Source organism: Lepisosteus platostomus, chromosome 9 (genome assembly GCF_059453375.1).
Source record: "Lepisosteus platostomus isolate fLepPlt1 chromosome 9, fLepPlt1.hap1, whole genome shotgun sequence".
Classification (NCBI taxonomy): Eukaryota; Metazoa; Chordata; class Actinopteri; order Semionotiformes; family Lepisosteidae; genus Lepisosteus; species Lepisosteus platostomus.
The window spans coordinates 18,502,590-18,528,049 of NC_142619.1; the positions used below are offsets into that span (position 1 = coordinate 18,502,590).

Sequence of the window (25,460 nt, forward strand, 5' to 3'; positions counted from 1 at the left end):
AGATGATGTCTATCTGTGCTATGGATCTGAAATTCCCCCAAACCTGCTGCACTAATTGAGTTTAAACTTGGCAGATTTCATCAACAACCATTTTCAAGTTTCCAACTGAAAAGTTGCTATGGTAACTTTTATGCTTACAGTGGATCATAAACTTTTGAGAAATGTGACCTATTGGATTGAATTACAGCCAGTTTCATGAACAACCAAATCTGCTTCTGAATGGCACCGCATAAGCTACTGTGCAATTTTCCCACCCACACTGTGTCATCAACTGCTTGGTGAAATGTGGCCTTTTACGTAATCTACTTTTGTTCAAGGACTGCTTGGCCAATTAACTCCAACTTGATAGGTATCATTTCGTAGTATTGCAATATAAAAGTTGTAAGCTGTTTCCTGTGTAAACTAAGGCAGCTGTCTGAATATTTGATTTTTCAATACTTCAAAATTCAAAGTCTTGGGTAGATTTATTTATTAAAATCCTATAAACCAACTTTAGACTTTCAACTCATCATGTGTAGCAAAGATACTAATGCAGACACTGGGCAATCACCTCTTGGTGAAGTGCAACTATAATAATAATAATAACTAAAATTGGTCCTATACTAAGTAGACTGAAACTTGCTTGCCTTCAAATCTGCTTACGTTTTCTGCTTTGAGTTCTCCCCACTTTAAATTGGTCACATTTGAAGAATAGGCAGCAGAGTAACTTCATTCTATCCTGGTTTACTGGGAAAGAAGATCCTTTATATTTGTGTCACAAATTGGGTTCCACAGGCAACCAAATGATTCAATCAGTAAAGGTCTTCACCTGAATACAGGTTGACTTCTATGATTCTGCTTACATGATTCGAACGTGGGTCATTTCACTAGCTTATTGGAAACAGGATTTTCCAAATGGTGCATACTGTAGTTGTTAGAGCTCTGCTGCAGATATGATTATTAGCTAGGGCTCTCTCGGCACCCAGTGAGACAGTGACAGTGACCCTTGTAACCCCTTCCACTCTGGGCTGTCTACACAAACTGATGTAAAAAATGAGTGCCTCAATGGTGGGAAGGGAAGTGGATGAAGGAATCAGAGCGCTGAGCCTAGATATGTAAGTCACATACTTGGTAAGTACAAATAAAAAAAGAACAAAAAATAAAATAAATAAAAAACAGCTGGTGAAAAAATTGGGGTCGTGTGTTAACCAAGGTAGTCGTGTAGCGGCAAGGCATATTATTTCACTTAGAATTATTTTTTAAAATTTCGAATAATCTTTATGATTATTGCCTAGATAATGCAGGCTAAGTCTCTGTGTAAATGCACAGAAATGTGGCGAAGAGGTCCCACTGAAAATAGACAATATTAAGCTTTATCCAATGTCAAACCAACTAATGATATACAGTACAGTATAGAGCAGATTTGCTCGATCAAATCTATAGTTTCTTCCCAAGATCAAAGTCATTGTTCATCACCTAAGGAAAATGCAACAATGAGGGATCTGTAGGATAGGTACGAGAACTATACCTGACAACACCCTCAACCAATTACCAGCTGTGATGTCGCACTTTAAAAGCTAGCACCCAACTCATTTTTAGTTGCTTAACTCACTGGCTCCTCATCTCTCTGACTTAAATTAGCACCGTTTTCCGACTACGTGACTGCAAGCATTTTGAATCAGGACTTTTCTGCTTGAGGCAAGACCAAGAGAGTGAGTCAGTGAAAAGCAGAATTCTGCTCAACATATTCTTTCTGAAAGAGGAAAAATCTTGTTTGTGAATCTACTGTTATTTTCACCCAATCAACAAAATAAGACAGGTTGGACTCCTTTTGTTGATATCTGAGCATATTCCATACTAAATCAATACAGGGATGAATCAGTACTGACTTCTCCACTTGTTTCATAGAGCCAAACCCAAGAAGACAATTGTGCACAGACTGATTTTAAGGAGCTGTCCTTAGCAATGCTTAGAAAAGCTCTCTCTTTCCTCTGTGCACAGATGAGACACACGTCTGCCATGTCAGACCAATGTCCACCCCGTCCAACTCTGTCTTCTCAGTAGAAAGTTTAAACTCATCATGGACATTGAGCCAATAGATCTCTGAGTATAAAATTTCTTTATTCACATTATAACTCTAGAAAGTTGAAATATTATTCCAATATGTTCAGTCCCACATGAGCCTGTTGAGCAGCTGATACTTGCTTAAACTGCCACTGTGGGCCCAAACTCAAATTTTGTCTCCTTGCTGCCTTGTTGGTTTGGGTCCCCTTGAGAGATTAATTGAAATGCACAATGACCTTTAGCCATACATTGACATATCATATTGAGATCATCATAACATTCATAATTGTACATAATCTTTATATGTGTTCTTAGGAAAATACACATGGAAAATGCTTAGATTTCCATGTGTTAAACTGCTACTTTCCTCTAAAACTGCGAACGTGAAATAGCAAGTTTGTTGTGAATGAATGTCTGAGGTAAAAAAAAGTTACATTTCTTTTACTCAAGCTGAAGACGCTTCCTCTTAGCTTTCACACAGTACATGGCGATCATACTGTACATACACAGCTCCATACACGGAGGTATTACAGTAAGTACTGTATATGGGTCAGCTTATAACTAACTAGTTTACCACTCAAATCAATTACAGGCTAGTTTTTAGTCAGGCCTAGACAGAAGAAGTAGAAGTGATGGTACAACTGGACACATACAGTAAATCCTTCTTTGAATGGAGGGTACAATTAGGCAGATTAATGTATAAGAGACTTGCAGAAAAGATGCCCTAATGCGGTAAGGAAATCACTGTCCCAAGAGATGAATGACAGGTTCAGAAAATATACTGAGTATAGCAGAGGTTAGGCTAACATCACTTTCTTTTTATCCCTGACATTGAAAGCAGAATTATCATCAGTGGGCACAGTCTTTTACAGGCTACACTTCCAGTGTTCTGGATGTTTTTCAGACAGTGAGAAAACTGACCAGGTAATTGAGATCTGAAGATACTGACTTTTAATTTAGAGAAAAAAGATGTGATCTTATGAAAGAGAAACCTCTTTGTTCAATTCATGTTTGTTAGTACAGAGTATTTAAATTGTTCTTTTATTGGGACAATTTTATGGTCTGTTGGTACACTAAATCGTCTTGGTTTTGTAAAAGGCTAGGCCTGCTATACCCATACTTATCATACATATTTTTTTAAACAATAATCCATGTGTATCTGCTAAGAAACCAGGCTGTACTGGGAAAAAAGGTGCGAAGTGTCCATGCTATCCTTTTCCTCATTATCAGAAAAAGATAATGTCTTTCCATAATATTATAAATATGCTTGCTGCGGAAGCTGGTATAAGGACCTGATTTCCTGATTAGTTTTGGGTGTACTTACACCCTCTGTTGATTTATTAGTGTTGGAACTTGACTATCCTTAAACACCTGCTAAAATGTAAAGCTCAGCACTTTATGTTTAACCAGAGTACTTTCTATATGAATAGTTAAAAGTTTACTCCTCCAGTAATTTTTTACAGTATACAGTATTATACAGTTATTTACAGTACTATTACATGCTTCTCTGTTTTCTGGTAGCATTATGCATTCTGTATTTTTACAAAATGTAACTTCTGGAACCCAAATGTATAGACCTAAATAAGCAATAGCTTCACATTAGAATTGGATAAGAGTGAAAAAAGTCAATTGATTTTTTATCCATAAATCCTAATTTTGATAAACATAGGGCTGCATTCCAAAGACAGCCTGCTTTCTGCTTACACAGATTCCCTTCCCCAGAATGGAATCTGGAAACCTGTTAACATACTGAAATTCCCTCATGCATGACACAGGCAGGAAGTTATAGAGCAGGCACCAGAAATCACCAACAGAGCTAATTTCACACTCCCCTAGTTCCAATACAAACAGGACAGTTGGTCACAGCTTGTTGCAGGAGATCTCAAGCCTGCAGTCTTCTGTTCCTCTGCCCATTAGGATGCCATGAGAAGAAACAGGCAAAGGTCATTTGGGCGACCTGCCAATCGCAAGCACTTTAATTATATCCACAGGCGTAATCAAAAGAACATGAAAACCAAGAATGCTGAATTTGAAAATGTGCTTAATGGGTTCTGTACTCTCTCTATAAAACCCCACCACCAGTCTTTAAACACTAAACATCAATGAGCTAAAGTAAACAGACAGAGCACATAAATGATACAATGATATTCTGAATTAGAGAAATGCTCTGCATATGCGCCTACAACACACGTACAAAATGGATTGTATTTCAGTATTTCTTAAAGGAACTACACATCTTCAAGAAATGTTATGAACAATAACCCAAGTTGAGAATTTGCCAGAACACCTGGATATTTAGTAAACTGCCCAGCTGCTCCAAGGAGATACAGAAGAATTTTAAGCCATTTCAGCAACTGCCCACAACAACCTGTGCAGATGGCAAAGAAAAGCAGATTCCAGGGTCAGTTTTTTATGCCATTTGATAAGAGGGTCCTTAGCCTGTAATAAATGGTAATTCAAATGCGCAACTAAAGCAGACGTGTCTTTTGAACATGAGAGTGGATCGGCAGCAGGATGCTGCACAAATTGTAAATTATACTCTTGAAGCTCATTCAGGATGCCTGTGTATTCATGGAAATTAAAATATAAAATCATGATATTATATATGAAAATCTGAAGTCTTTCATCATTTTATGACAGTATATATTGTAACGCTTACGGCCGACAAGCAGTGTGTGTAAGAGCCGGCGTACCAGAGCGGGTGACGTCACCGCCCTTCCCTGTGATAGCAGGACCACAGCTACTGGGCTGTGGAGAGATCTCTCTTTGGCTCACGGGGCTAGGTCGCTGCAGAGAGACGCGGAAGTCCCGGGTTCGAGCCTCCAGTCGGGATGGGGCCGACCAGATGCGGCAAGGGCGCCCGCCTGAGCCCCCGTTGCGTTACAATATTAATTGGGGTCCTTTAAGTTTGTTCACCTTATGCAGGGAAACGTGAACAAATATCAAACATGGGATGCTGATATCTGCTGAACTGGACAGAACAGGAGGTGATACTATACCATATACAAATAAATACTTTTATTTTTTTCTTAGTGCACCAATATATACTCAGCCCATATGACTTTAATCCTCAAACTAAATACTTTAATAGATAAATTAGTTAAATTTCAGCAAACCTGCAAAGAAAAATCACAAACTAAAATGCTAATTGCATAAGTATTCACTTCCTTTTCTGTGACAAACCGAAATTAGCTCAGGAGCGCAAAATGACAGTTAGTGAGTGCAAGAACAGAGGTTCACCTGATTTCAGAATATCTGCACTTGTCTGTCTGTAAGATCCCATAATCAGGTAGTGAATTTAAAGCAAAGATTCATCCTTGAAGACCGAGGAGCTTTCAAAACATCTCAACAACAAAAGGTATAGAAAGGCACAGATCAGGAAAAGGATACAAAAATATCAAAGATGATGAATGTCCCTTTGAGCATGATGGAGTTGGTCATTAAGAAGTGGAAGGTACTGTATATTGTACCACATAGAGACTGCATAGAGCAGGATGTTCCCCGATGCTGAACAAGGAGGGAACGGGTTAGTAATGCCGTTATGAGCCCAAAGGCAACTTTCAAAGAGCTACAGAGTTCATTTTTCATGGATAGAGCAAAGTATAGGCAAATCGTACCAGTACTCCTTCTTCAGTCTGCTAAAGCCCTAAAATTATGGCAGAAATTCAGCTTAAGACAACAGAATAGCGTAACAAACAAGATCAAAGCTACAATGGAGTGGCTTAGAAAGAATGAAAATAATATTCTTAAGTAGCCCAGTCCTGAGTTGAATCTGACAAAATAATTAGCTGCAAGATTTGAAAATTGCCGTCCCTCAAATCTTAACCAACCTGAGAGATCTTGAGAAGATTTGCAAAAACAAATGTGGGAAAGTGCACCATCCCAGTTGGTAAAGACTCATTACTGACCCTAACCTTAATTTCTGTCATAGATGCTTCCACTAAGTACTGAAATTTACTTTAAAAAATGTGTATTCATCATTCGTAATATACAGTAACAAAATTGACATAATTTGAATGGTGTGAATACTTTGCAAAGCAATGTAGAATATCCAACACTGTATGACCTTTGCCACTTAAATGTTTAAATTACAAAATAAATAAAGCAATTTATTACTAATTCATCTCTTTGTTGTAAATGAATAATAGTTTTAGTTTTGAAATACAGCATGAGTTAAAGGAATGCTTACAAATGTAAAAAAAATAAATAAAAAAAATAAAACATTTTTCTACTGAAAACATAAGACCTGAAGAAGCCAACACAAATCCCAAATACCAGTAGTACAAATTAAGCTAGTACTAGACATCATTGTACCTCATCATCTCAGCTTGCAGTAAGAAGAAAAAAAAAACAGGAATGTACCGAATAAACGTACATTGCTGTGAAAACAACAGGAGTAAAAAAATAAGGTGGAGTTTTTGATTAAAACTTGACATACTGCATGCAGAATATGGACTGGTTCTTACTATGAATAGAAAGAAATTCAGTTTATTTGTTTATTATAAAATAAGGCATTGATAAATGCTAACAGTTAAATTTTACCTATGACTGGCTAAACACCTTAGAAGATGGTTTAATGTGGATACATAGAGACAGGAAACAACTAAGTTTGAATACACCATCTATAAAAAAGACTTTGGTGTCTATGGTGACACATTTTGATCTTCCATACAATGTGGGGAACCAATAACAGTTTGAGGATATACAGTACATTATACACAAAAGTGTAGAATTTAAATCAATGAATATTATCCTAAAATTATGCAGTTAATTCCTATGCTGCCCTATACTTACAGGCTAAAAACAGAATCGTTTTAGTATTCAAACAGAGAAAACTATAACAGGAGCTGATTCAAGCAGGGAAAAACTTCAAAGGCACTGACAAAGTCAGCCTAATGGACTTCAGAATCAGCATTGAAACATGAACCAGATGGCACAAATAGAAAGGACACAACTGATAGAACTTTTACACAAAAATTTGTGGGTCTAAAATAACTTTCCTGCATTTTGAAGCAAATACTGCATATCGGCTTCTTTCAAGAAATGACAAGATAAGGTCCTCAGATCACTCAGCTGTTGGCAATCAAACAAGTTTGATATGTTGGATGGCCTCCTGTTTCAGTCTTTTAGATATTTAATAACTAAAATTGAGAAAATGTGTTGGTCAGTCCACCTCCATTGATTACTACAGCTGTAACAAATTATGGCTTCAGTTCCACTAGAGGTTCACAGATGTCCATGGAGATACTGAACCGCTCAGTGCCATCTGCCATCTGTCCGTTTGGTTCAGTAGCTTCTTGCTTTCTGAAATGTGCTGATAGTTTGTGTTTTCATGTACCAATGGCCGCAAAACCCTGAGGCCATCTGAATTAAAATACAGTATTAGCCAAGTCTGCAGTTACAGTACAGTATGTTCATTGATGCATTAGAGACATGTGCATAAAAACCATGCCTCATGTGAAAGCATTTAGAATATCCTTTATTCCCCTTAGCAATTCACATTGAGAAAAGGGGCTGGTCCAATAAAGTCCTCAGGATATTGGGGCCAGCTCCACTACTCTCCACAGAATGGGTCCTGTATAATATATCATTTTCTAATGTTAAAAGTTTTTAGAGGGGGTTGAACTGCTGTACAAAATTACTTCAGATGAAATGTTTTTTTTGTAGTACACAAGGTTCAGAATGCATTTCTTTGCATACATCTGATGAAGAATTCTATTTTCTAATTGTTAAACACTTTTAAATAATTAAACTTTTTTTTCTGTACAGTACTGTAATATGCTCTTTTAATTTCATACAGTACCCAGTATACTGTATCTCAATATGAATTACAGGATGTTGAACAACCTTAGTGAACAGTGAGCTATAAATACAGTACCTTAAGACCATCAAGTAAAGGGCATTTACTTGATGAGATAGGGCAGAACAACCTCATGCAAAACAGCTAGGAAAGGACAGAAGGGCTTGATTTGACAAATTTGTGTTATATTTCAACGAGAAAGGCTGAAGACTCTGTACTCCGTTTGAAGGATGAACTTCAATGACACAGGTGCATTGAGAAAAGGGAAAAATTACTGCACCACATCCCAAATGCAATCTGCTTGTCAAACATCAAATAATTATTTTCCCTTTAGGCTTTGCAATAAAGTCACAGGAACCACAGCACCTGGGACTCGGTTAATCACATCAGACACATGACTGTTCGTTGAAAAATATTGTCCTTTACTAATTCTATTCCAACGTGTAGCAGCCTTTGTGACCCTCATTAATGCAGTATATGGCTGAAAAGAGGGCCATTAAATTTGAATTTCAAATAAATTAAATTCTTATTTTACATTATGTTCACATGCTGTTGCCCTCATTTAAGAGGAATTGTGTTAATTGTCATCATGGCCTTGGTTTTACACATAGCCTATGAACATTTTTATTCGCATTTAATTTTGAGAACCTAAATAACAATAAAACACTACAGTGCCTCCTCAGTCATTAGTCAGGAATTTGTAATCCTCACATAGAGTAAATGTTTCAGAAAAGAAATAATGGTAGGAGGGTAGAAGGCTGGAATGTGAGACAAACACTGTTTAAATTTCTCCACATTAGCTAGAGTGTGCTATTGTTTGGTTGAATTAAACATGTTACCTTCAAGTCATATGTTGTAATTTATCTAAAGCTAAAGAAGGCTTCAAACTGGTAACACATACTGTAAGATGGTACTGTATACTGTATCTGAGGGGTATCAGGTTGCTGTTGGGGGTCTTATATGTCAGCAGCCATATCACCCTGCAACTTACAACTGACATCCCACTGCTGGAAGTGGTATTAGTGGGGCCAGCTCACCCTGTGGTCTGTGTGGGTCCTAATGCCCTAGTACAGTAGAGTGACGGGGACACTACACTGTAAAAAGGTGCTGTCCTTTGGATTAGATATAAAACCGAGGTCCTGACTCTCTGTGATCATTAAAAATCCCTAGGTGTTTCTCAAAAAGGGTAGGGGTGTTAATCCAGCATCCTGCCCAAATTTCCCATTGGCCTTTACCAATCAGGGCCTCCTAATAATCCCCATCTATGAATTGGCTTCATCACTCTGCTCTCCTCTCCACTGATAGCTGATGTGTGGTGAGTGCACTGGCGCATCATCCAGGTGGATGCTGCACATTGGTGGTGGTGGAGGGGAGTCCCCATTACCTGTAAAGTGCTTTGAAAATATATAATTGTAAGGAATTCTTCTTATTATTATTCTTTTTATAATACAGTACTATTCTTTCCTCTGAACCCAAATTTTCAAACCAAATGTACTAGTACTACAGGAGTAGATTTCATTTTTTAGGAAGCAGACAAGTGCTGTATTACTGGTAGACAAGCAAAAGTAGCAGGTAACATCAAGCACACAGTAAGTTCACAGCTACAAACAACCCAAAAGGTGTGACGTGCTAAAACCTACTGAACATTGGCAGTGTAGTGGTTATTTTGGTGCAAAGTTCATTTAGTGATTAAATTGATTTTATTTAATTCTGCACCTACATTTCAATATGACACCACCACAGATGCACCGCAATGCTTCACTGGTGAGCATTTTTTAAATGTATTGGAAGTATACACCAGATACACCAGATGTCAACTCTTCTAAAACCATTGTTTTTTTTAATTGTTCATTTTAAAAATATATTATATATATTATTAATATATTATTATTTTAGTTGGCTACATTAATTAATGAAAAATATGAATCATTTTAACGTAGTAAATAAATATCAACTTGTGGGAAACAAAACCTGTGTTTAGAGCAATAAATAAAGGTGCATAGTATAGTATACATTACTGTTTTCTTGTTATACTGTAGTGCCTAGTTGTAAAAAGACAGTCCTTAAACAACGAGCCTCTCGAATCTGCCTTGTGACAATGACAAATACCTCTACATTGCAAAGCATTTAGTGTTTCTCTGTAGATACAAAAATATGAGGAACGTTGACAGAGAAGACTGATCTTCCAAATATTCCCTGTGTATCCCATCATTATTATATAAGTCCTTTGGGAGCTAAACATTTTAAAAGCATTGACATGGTGACAGGTCATATGAAGGTGGTTTTAATATCTTTGAATGCTGTCAGGAGTATGGATGCTGGAACAGATGACAAGTTCAAACTGGAACACAAATGTGAAGTGAAAAGGACATTTCTTCAGTGCGCGTGCAGGTTGTGAAAGAGAAAAGGACACATCACCACAATATGTTCCACAGTAAAACTTAATGGGTGAAGAAAAACTCTGACACGAAGTCATTCAGGGATAGTGCATAAGCAAAACGAGAAGAAAACTAAACAAGAAAATTCTAAGAAGGAGAAGGAGAAATAGATAGATAATACTTTATTAATCCCGTAGGGAAATTGATGATTTTTTTTTTTATAGATAGATATACATCTACATACAGGCTAATAAAAAGCCACACTTTTCCAAGTAATGTAGATCTTATATGATTTTAGTAAGGTGAAATTGTAACATTATTATTTACAGTAAATGTATTTTTATTATTCACTGAGGATGTTCATGTTTGGTTCAACAGATAGAATGTGTATGATAGTGTTTGTACTAATTGTAGACGTTCGCTTGCACTCATGGCACCTGGACTGTAGAAGTGAACTGTAGATCCACTCACTTGCCAACAAAATGGCAATCTTAAAATTTCATGGACCAAAACTTACTGTGAGGTTGGCCGTTTAGCAGGTCGATAGATTTGATTTTGGATAATTGTTTTTAGCACAGGGGGGACAAAACTAAAACTGAACAGGAACGATATCAGACCAGGATAGAGTAAGTCTATGAAATTCTTGTCTAGAAAAATAAAGTATCACTGTTTTCAAATAATCTGGTCCCTTCACTCTTTGTAGTATTTCTTAACTGTTTATTGAGCCATAGTGTCAATACCTAATGCAACCATTATATGAAATGAGACGTCAACATTACAGAGGTTCTCCTGTACATGAAAAAAAAACCCAAGTAGAACTCTTTGTTAATCTTAATCAAAGGCAAGCTTCATTGATATAAATACAAGTATTAATCCACTTCTATTTCAGAGTATAGAACAAATGATAATAATTCAATGTTTAGTATTGTTACCTAGCAGAGTTGGGGCCTAGGACAGAATTCTTGATTTAGGGTGCTATCTGTGTTGAGTTTGTATATTCTCCATTGTACAGATGCACTGAGTGGCATTTTTGGGTCTGGGTAACTCACTCTCCTATTTCTTTGACTGTTACAAAGAATAAACATTTTGTACCATGCCAATACTTTTCTACACTTCTTTAAACTAGTGCCAGTCTTATTTTTGTATTGTCTTGTGTGATTAACGGTGAACCAAATACTGTATATTGCTGCCACCAACCAAAGATTGCACATTCTTCATACAGAATTCTCTTTTCTCAATACTTTCCACCCTTGGACTTCTACCTGTACCTGCAGGCTTTACAATATTCTGGAACTGCTTTGTGCCACATTGAAGTATACTGTACTACAACTGAGCCCCTGGGACTTTCGGTAGTTCCCGAATGGCATATCGAATTTGATTTAATAATGCCTCATACATTCTCTCATTCAAATTATATTAAATACTGGAAATTCATTTACATTTTTATTGTATGATAGTGAATTAAAGTCAACAGTCCGAAACTAAATTTTTTTTCCACAAAAGGACATTAAACTTATGCTCATATACAGTATTAATAAAACACTATATTAATTTGTGCTCAATTTATCTAATGTTAGTATTCAGTTATCATTCTTAGCATAATCAAGAAGTAGAATGAATGTACTTACTTATATGTTTTGCTTTATACAGTACTCTCGACCTCATTAATTTACTTTGTAAAACTTAGATTAAGCATTAGAGTGGAAGTATGTTTCTATTCAGGAATTCTGAACTATGAGTAATTTTTCCAAAGCTGAAAACAAACAATGTTAATATTTACTTATTATGAATGGACTAATTTTGTACTAAACCTGAGCCATATTACAAAAAAAATAAGTTTAGCAGAACTCTAATATGGTCTTAGATATCTAATTGTTAACAATATTTTTTTCATCGAGAGAACATGGGGAATACAGAATAAAGTACATGTAACCAAGATGCATAACAAATATCAAATGTAAGTCAAATGACAAATCTTTCTGCATCACTTCATAATAAGAACATAATTCTAAGCACTGCATCAACAAGTCTTAACAGTGACTTGCATACAAAGGAAGCAGTCCAGTCACAAGATACAGTACAATCAATTGTGCCTTTTCAGGGAAACAAATTTATCTTGGCAACATAATCCCTGAATATGTAGCTTAGTTACTGTATGGATATGTTAATTCCAAAATGAACAAATAATACCAACAAGAGTTACCAACAACAGAAGAAGAGAAGCAACAAGGTTTAACTGGTTACAGATTTTAGTCATTTTTTCTTAAACTTAGTTTAGCAAAATTAGGGCAACCGCTTCCTCATTCTACTATTAATATCTACCCCTATGCCAATACCTAACATTGCATGTCACTCTATGAAATGTACCTATATGCAGATAATGTCTCTAAAGTCCCTTTTCTTCTGCAAAATATTTGGATTATTTTTGAATTAGTGTTTGTGTCCGACTTAAACTTAATTGTTCCATGTCTGCATCCATGCTGGAAAATTTTGCAATAGACAGTGTAGCTGTTCAAATGTTGCAGACACCTTTGTATTGAGATGTGTCTGTGCACGCCATCACATTAAACAATTTCAATAACATCTCTAAGTGAGTAAATGCTGCAAATGATCTAAAATGTGTGCTAAAAACAACCCTCCATAATAAGTTCTGCAATAGATTACATAATAGAAGTTTTGAATTCATCTGGAAAGGGAAGCTGCCACATACAGTACACATTTCTCTGTTTTACAGCACGGATTGCATGCAAGGGGCCTAGTGTGATCCATTCTGCCTATTTTTAGCAGGCCTATACAAAACAGCTTAAATTGTACTACTACTCCTTTGTTTGGCCAGCATTGGCTTTCTTATTTAATGCTGTCACTCCTGTATCTGTCTAGGTTCCCACTTGGAAAAGAGTCTATTATGCCACTGGGCCAATGGAATGACACGATTCCATTAACATTTATATCTTTATAAACCAACGGAGGTTATTATAGGAATCTTACACCATCAGGAAGTGAAATTAAAAAAAAATTAACGCAATTATGTTCTTAGTCACAACCTATTAAAAGATTAATTTGTAATAACATAAAATATGTGTAATAATGTAAAGAATTTTGATGTGCAACCACGTGCAAAACATAATTGTAATACTATCGCCTCTCTGTTGCCAATTACTGAAAGCTACTTTCTGGATTGCAGCACATCGCTCCTAGGTGTTTCTGCCAGCATGTTCTCAAGGTTTCCACGGTGATCATTATTAGTAGTGCCCATCTGGCCTACACGATCTTCTGCTTCAGGGACATGTTGTTTGTTGGATTAACAGAATGTTTCCTTCACACATCTCCCTGAGTGATGCTACCAACACACAGATAACCCCAAACTGAACAAATGGCTTGACAATTTGGTAGAACGTGTCTTTTTTTAAGCTTGGCATTGAAGCTATTCCACCTTCAAGCGGCACAAGAATAAAAAAGCACTTTGGTACTTCACAGCAGCATTTTGAATTCACAAATTATATAGCTAATAACTCATTTACAAGTCCCAAAGAAATTACATATTAACTTATTTGATTTATTGACCATTTCCTGTATTATAATATCTAATGGGAAATTTTACTGTACTGTATGTAAGATTGGTCACCATATACAGGGCTTACAACTTTTTATTAAAACCATTTCCCCTGTCATTTCTCTGTCAGGAAAAAGGGCTGTAAGAAACAAGTTCTCCGTCCACGTTTTTGTTCTTCATATCTGTGTAATTTTTTTAATCCCCTCATTTTCAACAATAATGAAAAGATGGTCCTATTGTGCCTTGGCACAGCAGAGTTATTAAAAAAAATAACTTTGTAAACGTCAATTTATCCAAAGGTGATATGTAAGGTTTCTGCTGAGACATTTGGCTCCAGAAAACCACGAACCTACTGTATAATTGACCAGTCAAAGTTTCCACAAGGAGGTATCATTTCTTTGAAAAAGCGCAACAGACAGGGAGGCTGTGTGAGCAGCCCAGGACAGACATTAGAAGGAGGCCTTTACCTGAGACGTCCCCGACTGTGTCTCCTGAGGGTGAGGTTCTCTGTCTCCTTCTCCTCCTGGACACATTGCAGGGAGGGCGAGCGCGAGTGGGAGCTGCGGGAGCTGGCGGTGCTCTGCAGGCTGCTGTCGGCCACCTCGGGGGCCTGCTGCCCGGCCAGCTGAGGGGGTAAGCTCCTGAGCGAGGGGACGGGCGAGTGCGAGGGCCGGCCCTCCACATTGATGTTGTTGTCGCTGGCGGAGCGCAGTAAGGTGCGCGGGGATGAGAGGGTGCCGCTTCCTGTGACTCGCCGCCGGTTGGTGTAAGTGGGGGTTTCCCTGAAAGGCACTGAGACACACATGCAGACAAGATTATGAGAGAAGGCCTTGTACACTCTTCCACTGTTCATCTCATCAAATCAAATCAAAGTTTGCAGCAGTAGTTGCTGGCAATTAAATGTCTCTTTTGCGAGCTCACAAAAATCACAAAATTAAAGTTACGAAAATAAGGTTACGTGATAATAGATAATAATGTAATAGAAATCAAATAAAACTCAATATGAATAGAGCTGCTATGTGTCCATGGTGTATGCAATATATCATGTCCAAGTAGTGCAGTATGCTGAATACAATGAAAACTGTATGTCCATGTAGCCATTACAGGAGCTGCAGATTGGCTGTTTAGCAGTCTTATTGCCTGGACGTAGAAGCTGTTCCGTAATCTGTTGGACTTTGACCGAATGCTTTGGTACCGTTTACCGGATGTTAGGAGAGAAAACAGTTTGTGACTGGGATGATTGGGGTCTTTGAGAATGGACCTGGCCTTTTTAAGACATCTAGCCTATTAGGATATTTTCATATCCTAAAAATAAGCAAAACTCTTTTTTAAATTTACAGCTAACTAGCAGAATGTTCATTCTTAACCTGTCCAACATACTGTATACCCAACAGGACATTGACCCCCTGACACGATGTATATTACATTCTTCATTTAGCAAACTGGGTACATTCATCTTTGCTTGGTCTTTGACTCAGTGGTTGAGACATGCTGTACCAGAAGAAAAGACGTCCAGATCCAAATATGTTTATTGAACAATGGTTAAGTTAAATATTTCCAACCTTAATATGCAAATGTCATTATTAATATGAACTTGCCACAGAAGAGATGGTAACAATAAGTTTAAACCAGTGGACTGCAGTCATTTAAATAATAGAAAATAGTCATGGGTCAATGCATTGGTTTGCTAGATACATTGGAATAATTTTACTCTCGACTTGAAAGTTAGATGTTTCAATGTCCATAAACACTACACCTATGACATCTGTAATTCACCACCTGCTAGAAGAAGATTCCTGAAAACCCAGATGCAAGATTCAGAGAAATATAAGCTGTAGAATTTATAGCAAGACCACAGATTCAGGGTTAATAGCTTTAATGTACTATGTAAGGTTGAGAACAACCTGCTATTTTGTATTTACTTGCTTAATTTTCATGTGTAACCAAACTGGTATAAAACCCATTAGCAAATAGCTTGTCAGGCAAAACACATTGTCTGTAAAAAACAAGTCCTGTGCTTTCCTTTTAGCCCTGCTTGTTGTTAGTTATTTCAATCAATCTAATACTGAGTCCTTCTTTCAAATTTATCTGCAGCAACAGGTTTTAGCAGTGAATTCGGACAAACATCTAACATAGATGATAAGCATAAGGCTTTTGTAAGCAGTAGTTGAACAGCTCAAATTCTGCTATTGTATGGCAGTTCAGCTATGTTTAAAAAAAAACATATCATGGCAGAACATCATATTATACCTTGTTCTGGGTATTTGACCTTTCCCACTACTTCAACTCACAGATGAAGAGAAAATCAAGAAAGGCCCAAATTAAGGGTATTTAGAAATTAAAATAGGACATACTCTTATATCATGGTTGGTGTCTGTAACAAGCTGCCCAACCTTATTTTCGACATTGATCCACTTGGATCTTTCAAAGGACAAAAAGTCTGGGTGAGATTGTCAGATCAATAAATTGCAAGCTACAGTACATACTACACTATACAAAGACAGACGTCATGGTTGAGTTTGTAACTTCTTTTATATTCTTATGCTCTAGATAACATTATACTTTAGGACTATAATATGAATATTCCGAATCATCCTTCTTTTGACAAGGTGAATGAATAAACTGCCCAGAGGTTCAGAATTTGGCCAGGGTTTGCTAAATTGTACAGAACCTTTTGAAGTGCCCTGACAGCCATGTTGTTAGGCTGGAGAAACCATGATTAACACATTTAAGTTTCACAAGATTCTTGTGAGAGTGGTATTTACAAGTTAGAGGAAATGTAAATGGAATTATTTGACATTTTAAGGGATTAAGAATGAGCAAAACCATTCGAGTATAGATGACTGATCATCATTGGTTGGGTACAGTATATGCTACTAAAAAAGCAAATATGTGTTAAGTCACGTCCTGCAGCTTCTTACTTTTCTGGGAGGCAGTGCAGCTTAACAATAAGATTTAAAAATTCAAGTTAATGCTTATCCTCCCGAAGCAATAGTTATTTACCAGGGCTTGTTAACAAATCTTTTGGATGAAAATAGAACACTGTTTTACAAACACAACCTCTTATTGCACACACATTGTGATTCTATTGTAAAAAAAAAATAGAGGAGTTCTGAGGGAAAGTGTCAATATACAAGCTAACCTACAGCATCAGATTGTTTTGCTCCAAAGAAGAGGAACTGATTAGGTATCCTTCCTCAATCCTCAGACTGTAAATATTCAGAGGAATGACACCTCTCCCAATGCCAAAAGGTAGTGCATTTTCTCTGAGGTAATTAGTCAGACTTTCGAAGCAGTCTGTAGAGCCCAGGGAAAAAGGCTAAAGAAACATTCAGAGCTATGGTTCTGAAATATTTTGGTAACTTGTTAGAAACAGAACTTTTTACCATTGAAAATACATAAATTACACAAAATAGGAGCTTGATAAATCATATATACCCTAATACATAGCACTTGACAATAAGCAAACATGAAAAAACTAAAGGTTATGAAACAATTTAGTCAGTACAAAACAATATAAGATTTAAATACTAGAAAAGGTAATTATTCAAATGATTGCATATTACATTAACAACCATAAAAATATATTTTTTTGTATAAAAAATAGCATTTGTATCTATGTGCATATTTAGAGTTTCACCAAACTGAACACTTTGTTAATTTCACTGGTGTAAATAAGCTTTTGTTCTGGATTTTTGTAACTTCTCATGATGTTCAGATGTTGCATTTTAATAAATTCCATTGTTCCAGTCCAAATATGATAGATTCTAATCCAACATATGAAATGGTTTGTTTGTTTTGTACCACAAAACAGACTTAAATAATGTAAATACTGTCCTGACTCCAGGGGGAAAAAAAGTATATAGACTATGATGTGTAACTTAATATAACACAGTACACATCAAATATTTAGCAAAAAATGGTTATTAAAATGATTAGGTTATACCAATGCATAATAATTAATAATTCCTTGAATTGTATATATCTGACTTACACCCAAAATGTATCCCCAAAAATCTTATATGTATGACGCTCATCACAACCAATCAGGTAGAGAATTAATAAATGGTTTCTCCAGTTGACAACAGCAAATTGGAGCTCTTGGACGTCTTCCATCCTGGTACTCACCAGGCCCACCTTTTCTTAACGTGAGAATGCTAAACCTCAGCCTATCAAATTCAAATTCAAAGAGATTTATTGGAATGACCAATGAATTGCAGTGATGCCAGAGCAGATACAATAAACACAGATGTACACACATTTAACACACATTTACAGACATTTACAGTACAAACATATTATTGGACATTTAGAGTACATACAGTACATCGCATAAACAATATTGTGAGACAGGCTCACTCTGTGTTTCTCAAGCTGTGACAGGAGATCAAATACTGGGCTGCTAGTTCTGTTGAGTTCTACTGAGCTATCCCTAGTAGAATCAGAAGCTGTTTTGATTTTGGCAGGTGTGGGAATTCTGGGATTAGAATTGTTTGTATTTCTCACAGTGCAGCAGAAAATCATCTCTGTCTCTGCATCTCCCTGCTGCAATTGAAAACACAGCCTGTCCTCTCTGGGCATACAGGTCTGCCTGTGTCACAGAGTTTCTATGGCTAGACTGTACTAATTGAACATGAACTTTTTTCAGGACCTGTTTCTTTCTGCTGTCTCTTACCCTGTCGAAAGCGAACGGTATTGTAGACATGTGAGCTTTAATAAATTAACATTGGTTTGGAGCTGGCAAGCAGCTTAGCTGCTCAGCTGTTCTGTACAGTGGACTGTGCTGAAATCTAAGCAGAAATCCAAAGTTGAACTCAGGCTTTTGGTTTTGCTTTGTTTGTTTTGAGTATGTTACCTACAAACTGTAAATAAAATAACAGTTTCCTTTTGCCTTATGATTCTCTCTGACTGTGATTATGATTTGTTTGTTTTGCCTTAACCTACATATCAATGATCCTATGTACTGTACAGTACAGTACAATACAACACCCCATTCCAGAGTCTCTTTCTGGAAAAAATAATGGATATTTTTTCTTTCCAGTATTCTCAAAACACTTTTCCTCAAGCTGTTATCTCTCTTGCACACACAGTACTCTCCCTTTTTAATTCGTCACACTTTTTTGATCTTTAACACATTAGTTCTTCCCACAGAATGTCTTTTACAACACCAGGCAAAGGAGTATCTATTCTGACTTAGTCTGTAACACCCAGCTTTCTTTCTGTGGTTTCTTTAAAGTTTTTTTCAGAAAATACCCTTTTCCACTAAGCATAAAGGTATGTGTTATGATTTACTCTGTGGTACCTTGCTAATTCGTTATTGTTCATCTCACTTAGGAAATTCTCGCCCTTTTACTTCTTTCAAACACTGAGGCCACATTTCCGTCTGACACCTCCAGTCTGCCCTGCTAAAGCAGGCCATTCTGTTCGTGCTCATCAGGAACTCCCTTCTACACCATTGATCCTGTGAACTCAATTGGTACAGCATATCCTTTGCTATATCTTCTCAAGCTACCATATGGGTTGCTGAATTCCACAGGCATGTTAGCCAGATCAATATGACTCTGAGAAGAACTGTCTATGAAGCCCTAGATCCCTCTCCCTCCCAGCTCATCTCTTTTTGTCATCTCATATTTTATGAGCAAGGAACAAACTATCCAGCTCTTTCATGAAGTGGCTGGATAGATTCCTGAATTGTTTACTTACTAGCATACTAACATTCTAGACAGGTTGAATAGGCTCCTCTTGTTCGTAAGATGCAGCTATTCAGAATGTGCATAAGAACTCAGTGCCAAGGTGAACTAGCTGCACTTTGCCTCGCTATACTGTGGTATAGTTCGAATATCTGATTTAGTGGCCAAAAGACGATCTATAAGTGGCAGTTGTGGTGCATTAGATGTTAATGAAAACATTAACTTCCTTCAACAAAAGCTGTAATATTTTTTTTTAATCCACTTAATATGGAATATTAATATGTAATCACTTAACTAAAGAGAAATTAAGATAACTGAAAATGAAAATGTTTCTGAAAGTCATTAACAATCTTAATTTACAAATATAAATATAATATATTTATTAATCTGGGTGCTGAAGGGTATTCCATTTTCTTTATAAACATCTGAATTTAATTTAATTTAAGTTGGTAATTTGTGGTTATTAAGGAAACATTTTGACGTGCTCATTTTAATAACATTTTCGGTAGTGATTGTTTTTACAGTATTTGTAGGAATGAGAGGCTATAAGGTAAGCAAAGCAAAAAATAATCTTCTTATTTTTCAAACAATGACTGAGAACACATTATAACTGAAATGAAAACAAGGAATAAATAAAACAAATTATATGAATTATATGAGAAAAACAATGCAACTTTAAAATAGTGTACAGTACTTGAAAACTATCCAGAAGCATGTGAATATTCACAGACCCTGCAGTTACACTCCACCTGTACATTACCATCTGTGTTATTTGGTGTCAGTAATTAACTTAGTAAGGTTACATTCAGGTTCGACTAATGTGTAGAGATGTGTAGAGATGTTTAGGTTTTGCAGGAGCCTTTAATACTCCAAATAAGGTTTTAAATGGTGAATCAAGAATGTACAAACAGGAGAAAATTAAGTAAATTATTTTAACACATGGTTCCTGAGAGCATCTGTAATTGGCAAGAATTCTAATGCAGCCACACCCGGTTATAATTTAATGGAAATTTGAAGCACTTAAAAGATAAAACAATATTTTGAAAATACAATAGTAGAACAAAATCTTAAAAAAACCCGCTAGTTTTAATAGTATTTTGTTTGCATTATTATTTCATATCTTTTTATTTTAAAAGATCTTTTATATAACTTTTATTATAACAGAACTTAACCATGTCATCTAAAAGTAAAAGTTAGTTTCAACTGTATTTTGCCATTAAACACATAAGTAAATCCACAGGGTAACTGGAATACTGAAGTCACACACCCTTTCTTTTGTTTACCTAACCTGGAATATCTTTCCATCTATAATATGAAATATGGATTATATGTGTCTCAGCTCGATAAGAACTTCTGACAGTTTCTTACAACAGCTTATAAAAGATTATAAATATTATAGACAAAAAGGACTTAGTATTGTTTTGTATCCGCCACTGCACTCACAGGTTTGATAACATCCAAGATACTCTGTAAAATTTCACTGTCCTCAGTGTTTGATAAGGGAAGCTTTGATCCTTTTTATCAGCCCTAAAGCTGTTCACTAAACACGTCTGTAGGTAGAAGATGTGTTTTTCAGACAAAAAAATAACACTCCTGAAATATCTTTAGAATAATAAACACCAGGAAAAGTTTTTGTTTTCTTGATTTGTATATCACAGTGATATCTCTGTATAGTTACTTATTATAGATACCATACATACCGTAACTGCAATGCTGGAAGCACTACAATTAGGCAACTTTATCTTAAACATTTTTATTAAATGAAAGTGAATAATACCATCCCTCAGAATTTATTATTCCTGAGGGACAGCCAAAAAAGCAAAGCCAAAAACAAGCTCTACATCTGAAACATTATGATTCATCTTCTGCAAAGCTGCACCATATGGCTACAGTTTGACTCTCTGCTACTCTGCTAGGTTTTCTAGTGATCCTATTGCTCCTATCCTAGAGTCCTTACACTGGCTTCCTGTCAGGTATTGTGTTGACTTCAAAATCCTCATGCTCACCTATAAGGTTCTGCATGGCTTGGCACTTCAGTACCTGCCGGAGCTACTATCGTCTCACTCCCCACCTCGCAACTTTCACTCTTCCTATCTGTCCTATAAGCCTGTCTACACTCTATAGGTGACAGGGCCTTCTCCTGTTATGCCCTAAAGGTCTGGAATGCTATCCCGAAGGACATCAGAGAGTCACCTTCCCTAAACTCTTTCAGATCTAGACTGAAAACCTTCTTTTTTAGAATGGTCTTTACTTAACTGGTTCTGTTATATACCCCTTTTTTCTTGCCAATTTACCATTGTGTATATCTTCATTGTATTTATTGTGTATATCTTATGTATTTTGTACTGTTGTTGCTGTTCTATAAAGTGCTTTGAGAAGCCACCTTTAAAGGCATTATATAAAATGAACTAATTTAGGTTGCTAAGAGCTGAGATGGAATGAAAACAAGAATATAGAACAGGCCTTCAGAAACAGAAATGCATACTTTAAGTCCTAGATGGTTGCACAGTGATTGCCAACAGCACCAACAAAAGAACCACCTGGATTCAGATATTAACTCTAAAACAAAACATTAAGTCAACCAAGGTGGACATATTAAAACTAGGTTAAAAAAAATCACAAATAACATTCCCCAATAAAAAAACATATTTAGAGATTTAACCCTGTTTGCCTGAGGGCCAACCATATAAGGTTTAGCTGTTTTTTTCAGATTGATAGCTAATAACTATTGTTATTATGCTACAGTATCTCTCAAAATCATGTTACTCAGATACACTATGTTATAAAGTTATCGTAAACACATTTACAATGAATTACTGCAAGCAGTCAGAGATTTACTTTTTTATTCAATTGTTGAATGTATCTTTAGAGGCCATTAACATAATTTCCAAAATATTATAATCCACTAATTTCAGTAATAAGTCAGTCTTCCAAAATATTGCATGTGACAAAAATTTAAGGTTTTAATGTCATGGTTCCATGTTTTATTTTTGCCTTCATCTGCATAAGCAATTGGCAATGTACATTGCACATTTTGTCCTCTGCAAAACATCTCTGATCTCTGAAAACATGCTTTTGTTACAAGAAATCATGCACAGCATGAATTATTTCTTGGTTCTGCAACATTGAAAACTGTTTCCTAATAACAAGAAAAAACATGGCTCTGAGATACACTAATGCTTTTGTTAGCATGACCCATTTATTAGCCAATAATTCATTACATTATTTCAGTCTGTAAGGAGTTCTAATTTTAAACATTGATTAAGTTAAAATTATTCTTTGGAACAAATCAATAACCTTAATTAAAGACTATTACAGGGTACATAGAGAATATTGTACATATTAAGCATCAAAGATTTGTCACATACCGATGTAGCCACACAGAATTCACAGTATTAAAAGTATTAAAAAGGCAAAAGTCACGTATTGCGTAGCCTTGCGGTATGTAACTCACTGGTCAAAGATGTTCGATAGACGGAACTTGAGGTGTATTAGAAGTTAATGAAACAATTGCTTCATTTAATCTCTCAATTGTAAATGTTTAAATCCACTTAATATGGAATATTAATATGGAATTTTACAACTAAAGGGAAATTTTGGTAGCTCAGCAAAACAATAACAGGAGCATAACGTCATTAACAGGAGCTGAACATCATAAACTATATTCATTTAGGAATATAAATATATTACACATACTGTATATGGCTGGCAGTGGTAGCTGAAATTTAAAAAATACACAACAGTATTCCACCTTCTTCATAAACATTTTATACATCAAAGTCTTTACTGTCACATACTGTGGTTATTTTGGAAACATTTTGATGTGCTTGTTCTGACTATATTTAGTTTATATATTTTAAGAAAGCTATAATGTTTTATCTGTTTCTATGAATACTATCTGTCATTATTGCAGTAAAAAATGTGCTTTTTAGAATCTGCTTAATAGGGAATATTAGTTCGGCATCGCATAACTAAAGAAATTAATAACAATTTGAGGATCTAAATATAATATATTTATATAGCTGGTAGTATTACCATATTCCACTTTCTTTGTAAATATCTGTATCAGAAAGTATATTTATGTACTGTAATTGTAAAGTACTACTCTAATACTGCAATGAAAACAAAAACTTTGAGTTCATGTTAGAGTTTTACTCAGTGTTACTTAAATTAGTCTACATTATCTTATTACACAGAATTAGAAATGATATACATGTAATCATGATTTCACCATCCTGAAATTTATTAACAGAATAACTCACAAGGAAGCAAATCTTAAGCTATATGAGTTAGTTGGTCTAAGTCTTAAGAGTTAGACAGTGAAATGGTCTAAGTCTTAAGATATACAGTATTGTACATATTGATCTGATTATCAGTTCAAGTACTTCTTGTTTTCAGAGATTCCACCAAATGCAATATTTGGAGTTTGAGCAAAAAGTTGGTGGAAATATAACAGATACCCCAAATCAAAAGGGAAAAAAAGGGAAAACATATGAGAAGAAAAGTGTGACTTAACCATATACCAAACCCGGAAGTGAAGTTTAAGTAAACACATGTTGATGTTTCATTCTTGAATTATTTACTGTTGAATCACATTCATTCGATGGTATGAAATACCTAAGCTTTGTATTGCAAAAAACAGAAAATAATTTGTAAATGTAGATTGCATTTTTCAGTGTTCAGATTGTATTTTTCAGATTTCTGTTTTATACACACATCCATCCATTTTCTAACTGCTTTATCCAATACAGTGTCATGGGGGAACCAGAGCCTCTTTCTGCAAGCAATGGGTACAAGGCAGAATACACTCTGGACAGGACGCCAGTGTATCGCAGGGAAGACAGACACATACTCTCACTAGGGCCACTTTTCCCAGAAGCCAATTAACCTACTGTACCAGTACAGTATGTCTCAGTAAAGCTAAGCACTGCACCACCATGCCACCTGATAAGAAAAATCACTTTTAATTCAAAATTTAATAATTAAGAAAAGCAGACATAATATGTAATGAGTAAATACATTACTCTAAAAGCAGACTGAGCCTAGGTACTGTGGGTATTGTGTGCCACTACTGTACTATAATTGGTAAATAAGTGACTCGACAGAGTATCTGTCTCTTCTTTTTCTACAACATGAAATTATACTGAAGTTCAACTGCTCTTGTGAGTGTATTTATGAAGTCATGGATGGTATTTAGTACCAGTAATATTTGATATTTAGAGCATTCAAGGAAGCCTGGGTATTTCAAAACTCTATTATTAGGTAAATCCAGAAAGATAAAGCAACCTGTCTATGACTACTACTGTGCAATATCTTCCTTTGTCCATTTAATTTTTCATGAATTCTGATCTTAGGATGAAAAGGAGAGCTGTTTAAGGAACAAACTCCACAGGAAAAAAGCAGGTTTATTCTGCATTCGGTTTATGTAAAATGTCAATCTATGTTTTTAGTAATTTTACTCATTCTATCTGGTTAATGTGCTACTAATCACAAGAGCTTTTTCCTAGAAATTTTAGAATGGCTTGCCTATTTTTACTTTGCTCCTCTGAATTTCAACGCAATTTATCATTCTATTTTATATACAGTTATGTATTTCTGAGCTCAGACATATTGCAAGTGGTTCATTGTTTGTTACATAACAACCATTTTAATATGAATATAAGGGTTTTAATATTCTCCTGTATGCATCCTCTACACATTTCAGCTTCAATGAAAACTTAAAGCCTGTACACAGCAGAGAAATTAAATATAATTCATGCTGTGTTTATGAGACTGTTTTGACAGAAAACTAGTCTCAGGATGTAAACAGGGGTGGTGGGATTGAATCATTTTCAGAGTAAAATACCTATTATCCTTCCTTATATCACTTACACCAAAATTAAAATGGCTGAAGGTTTTTTTTTTCAACTCAAAATCAACTCAAAAGAAAATTAGACTGAGTAAAACAAATTGTTTAAAGAGGACTGGCTTCCTTTGAAACCAAATATGAAATATAT

General features: G+C 35.7%; 1 protein-coding gene across 5 annotated transcripts in view; it reads right to left on the reverse strand.

The window, feature by feature from the left end:
• The window catches only part of shank3a (SH3 and multiple ankyrin repeat domains 3a), a 666,415-nt gene that overhangs the window by 252,722 nt on the left and 388,233 nt on the right, over positions 1-25,460 (reverse strand). For all 5 annotated transcript variants that reach the window (XM_088647094.1, XM_088647093.1, XM_088647091.1 and 2 more), the window contains one exon: positions 14,242-14,566. In XM_088647094.1, coding sequence (XP_088503220.1) covers positions 14,242-14,566 — 325 coding nt within the window. The remainder of the gene's footprint in view (positions 1-14,241; positions 14,567-25,460) is intronic.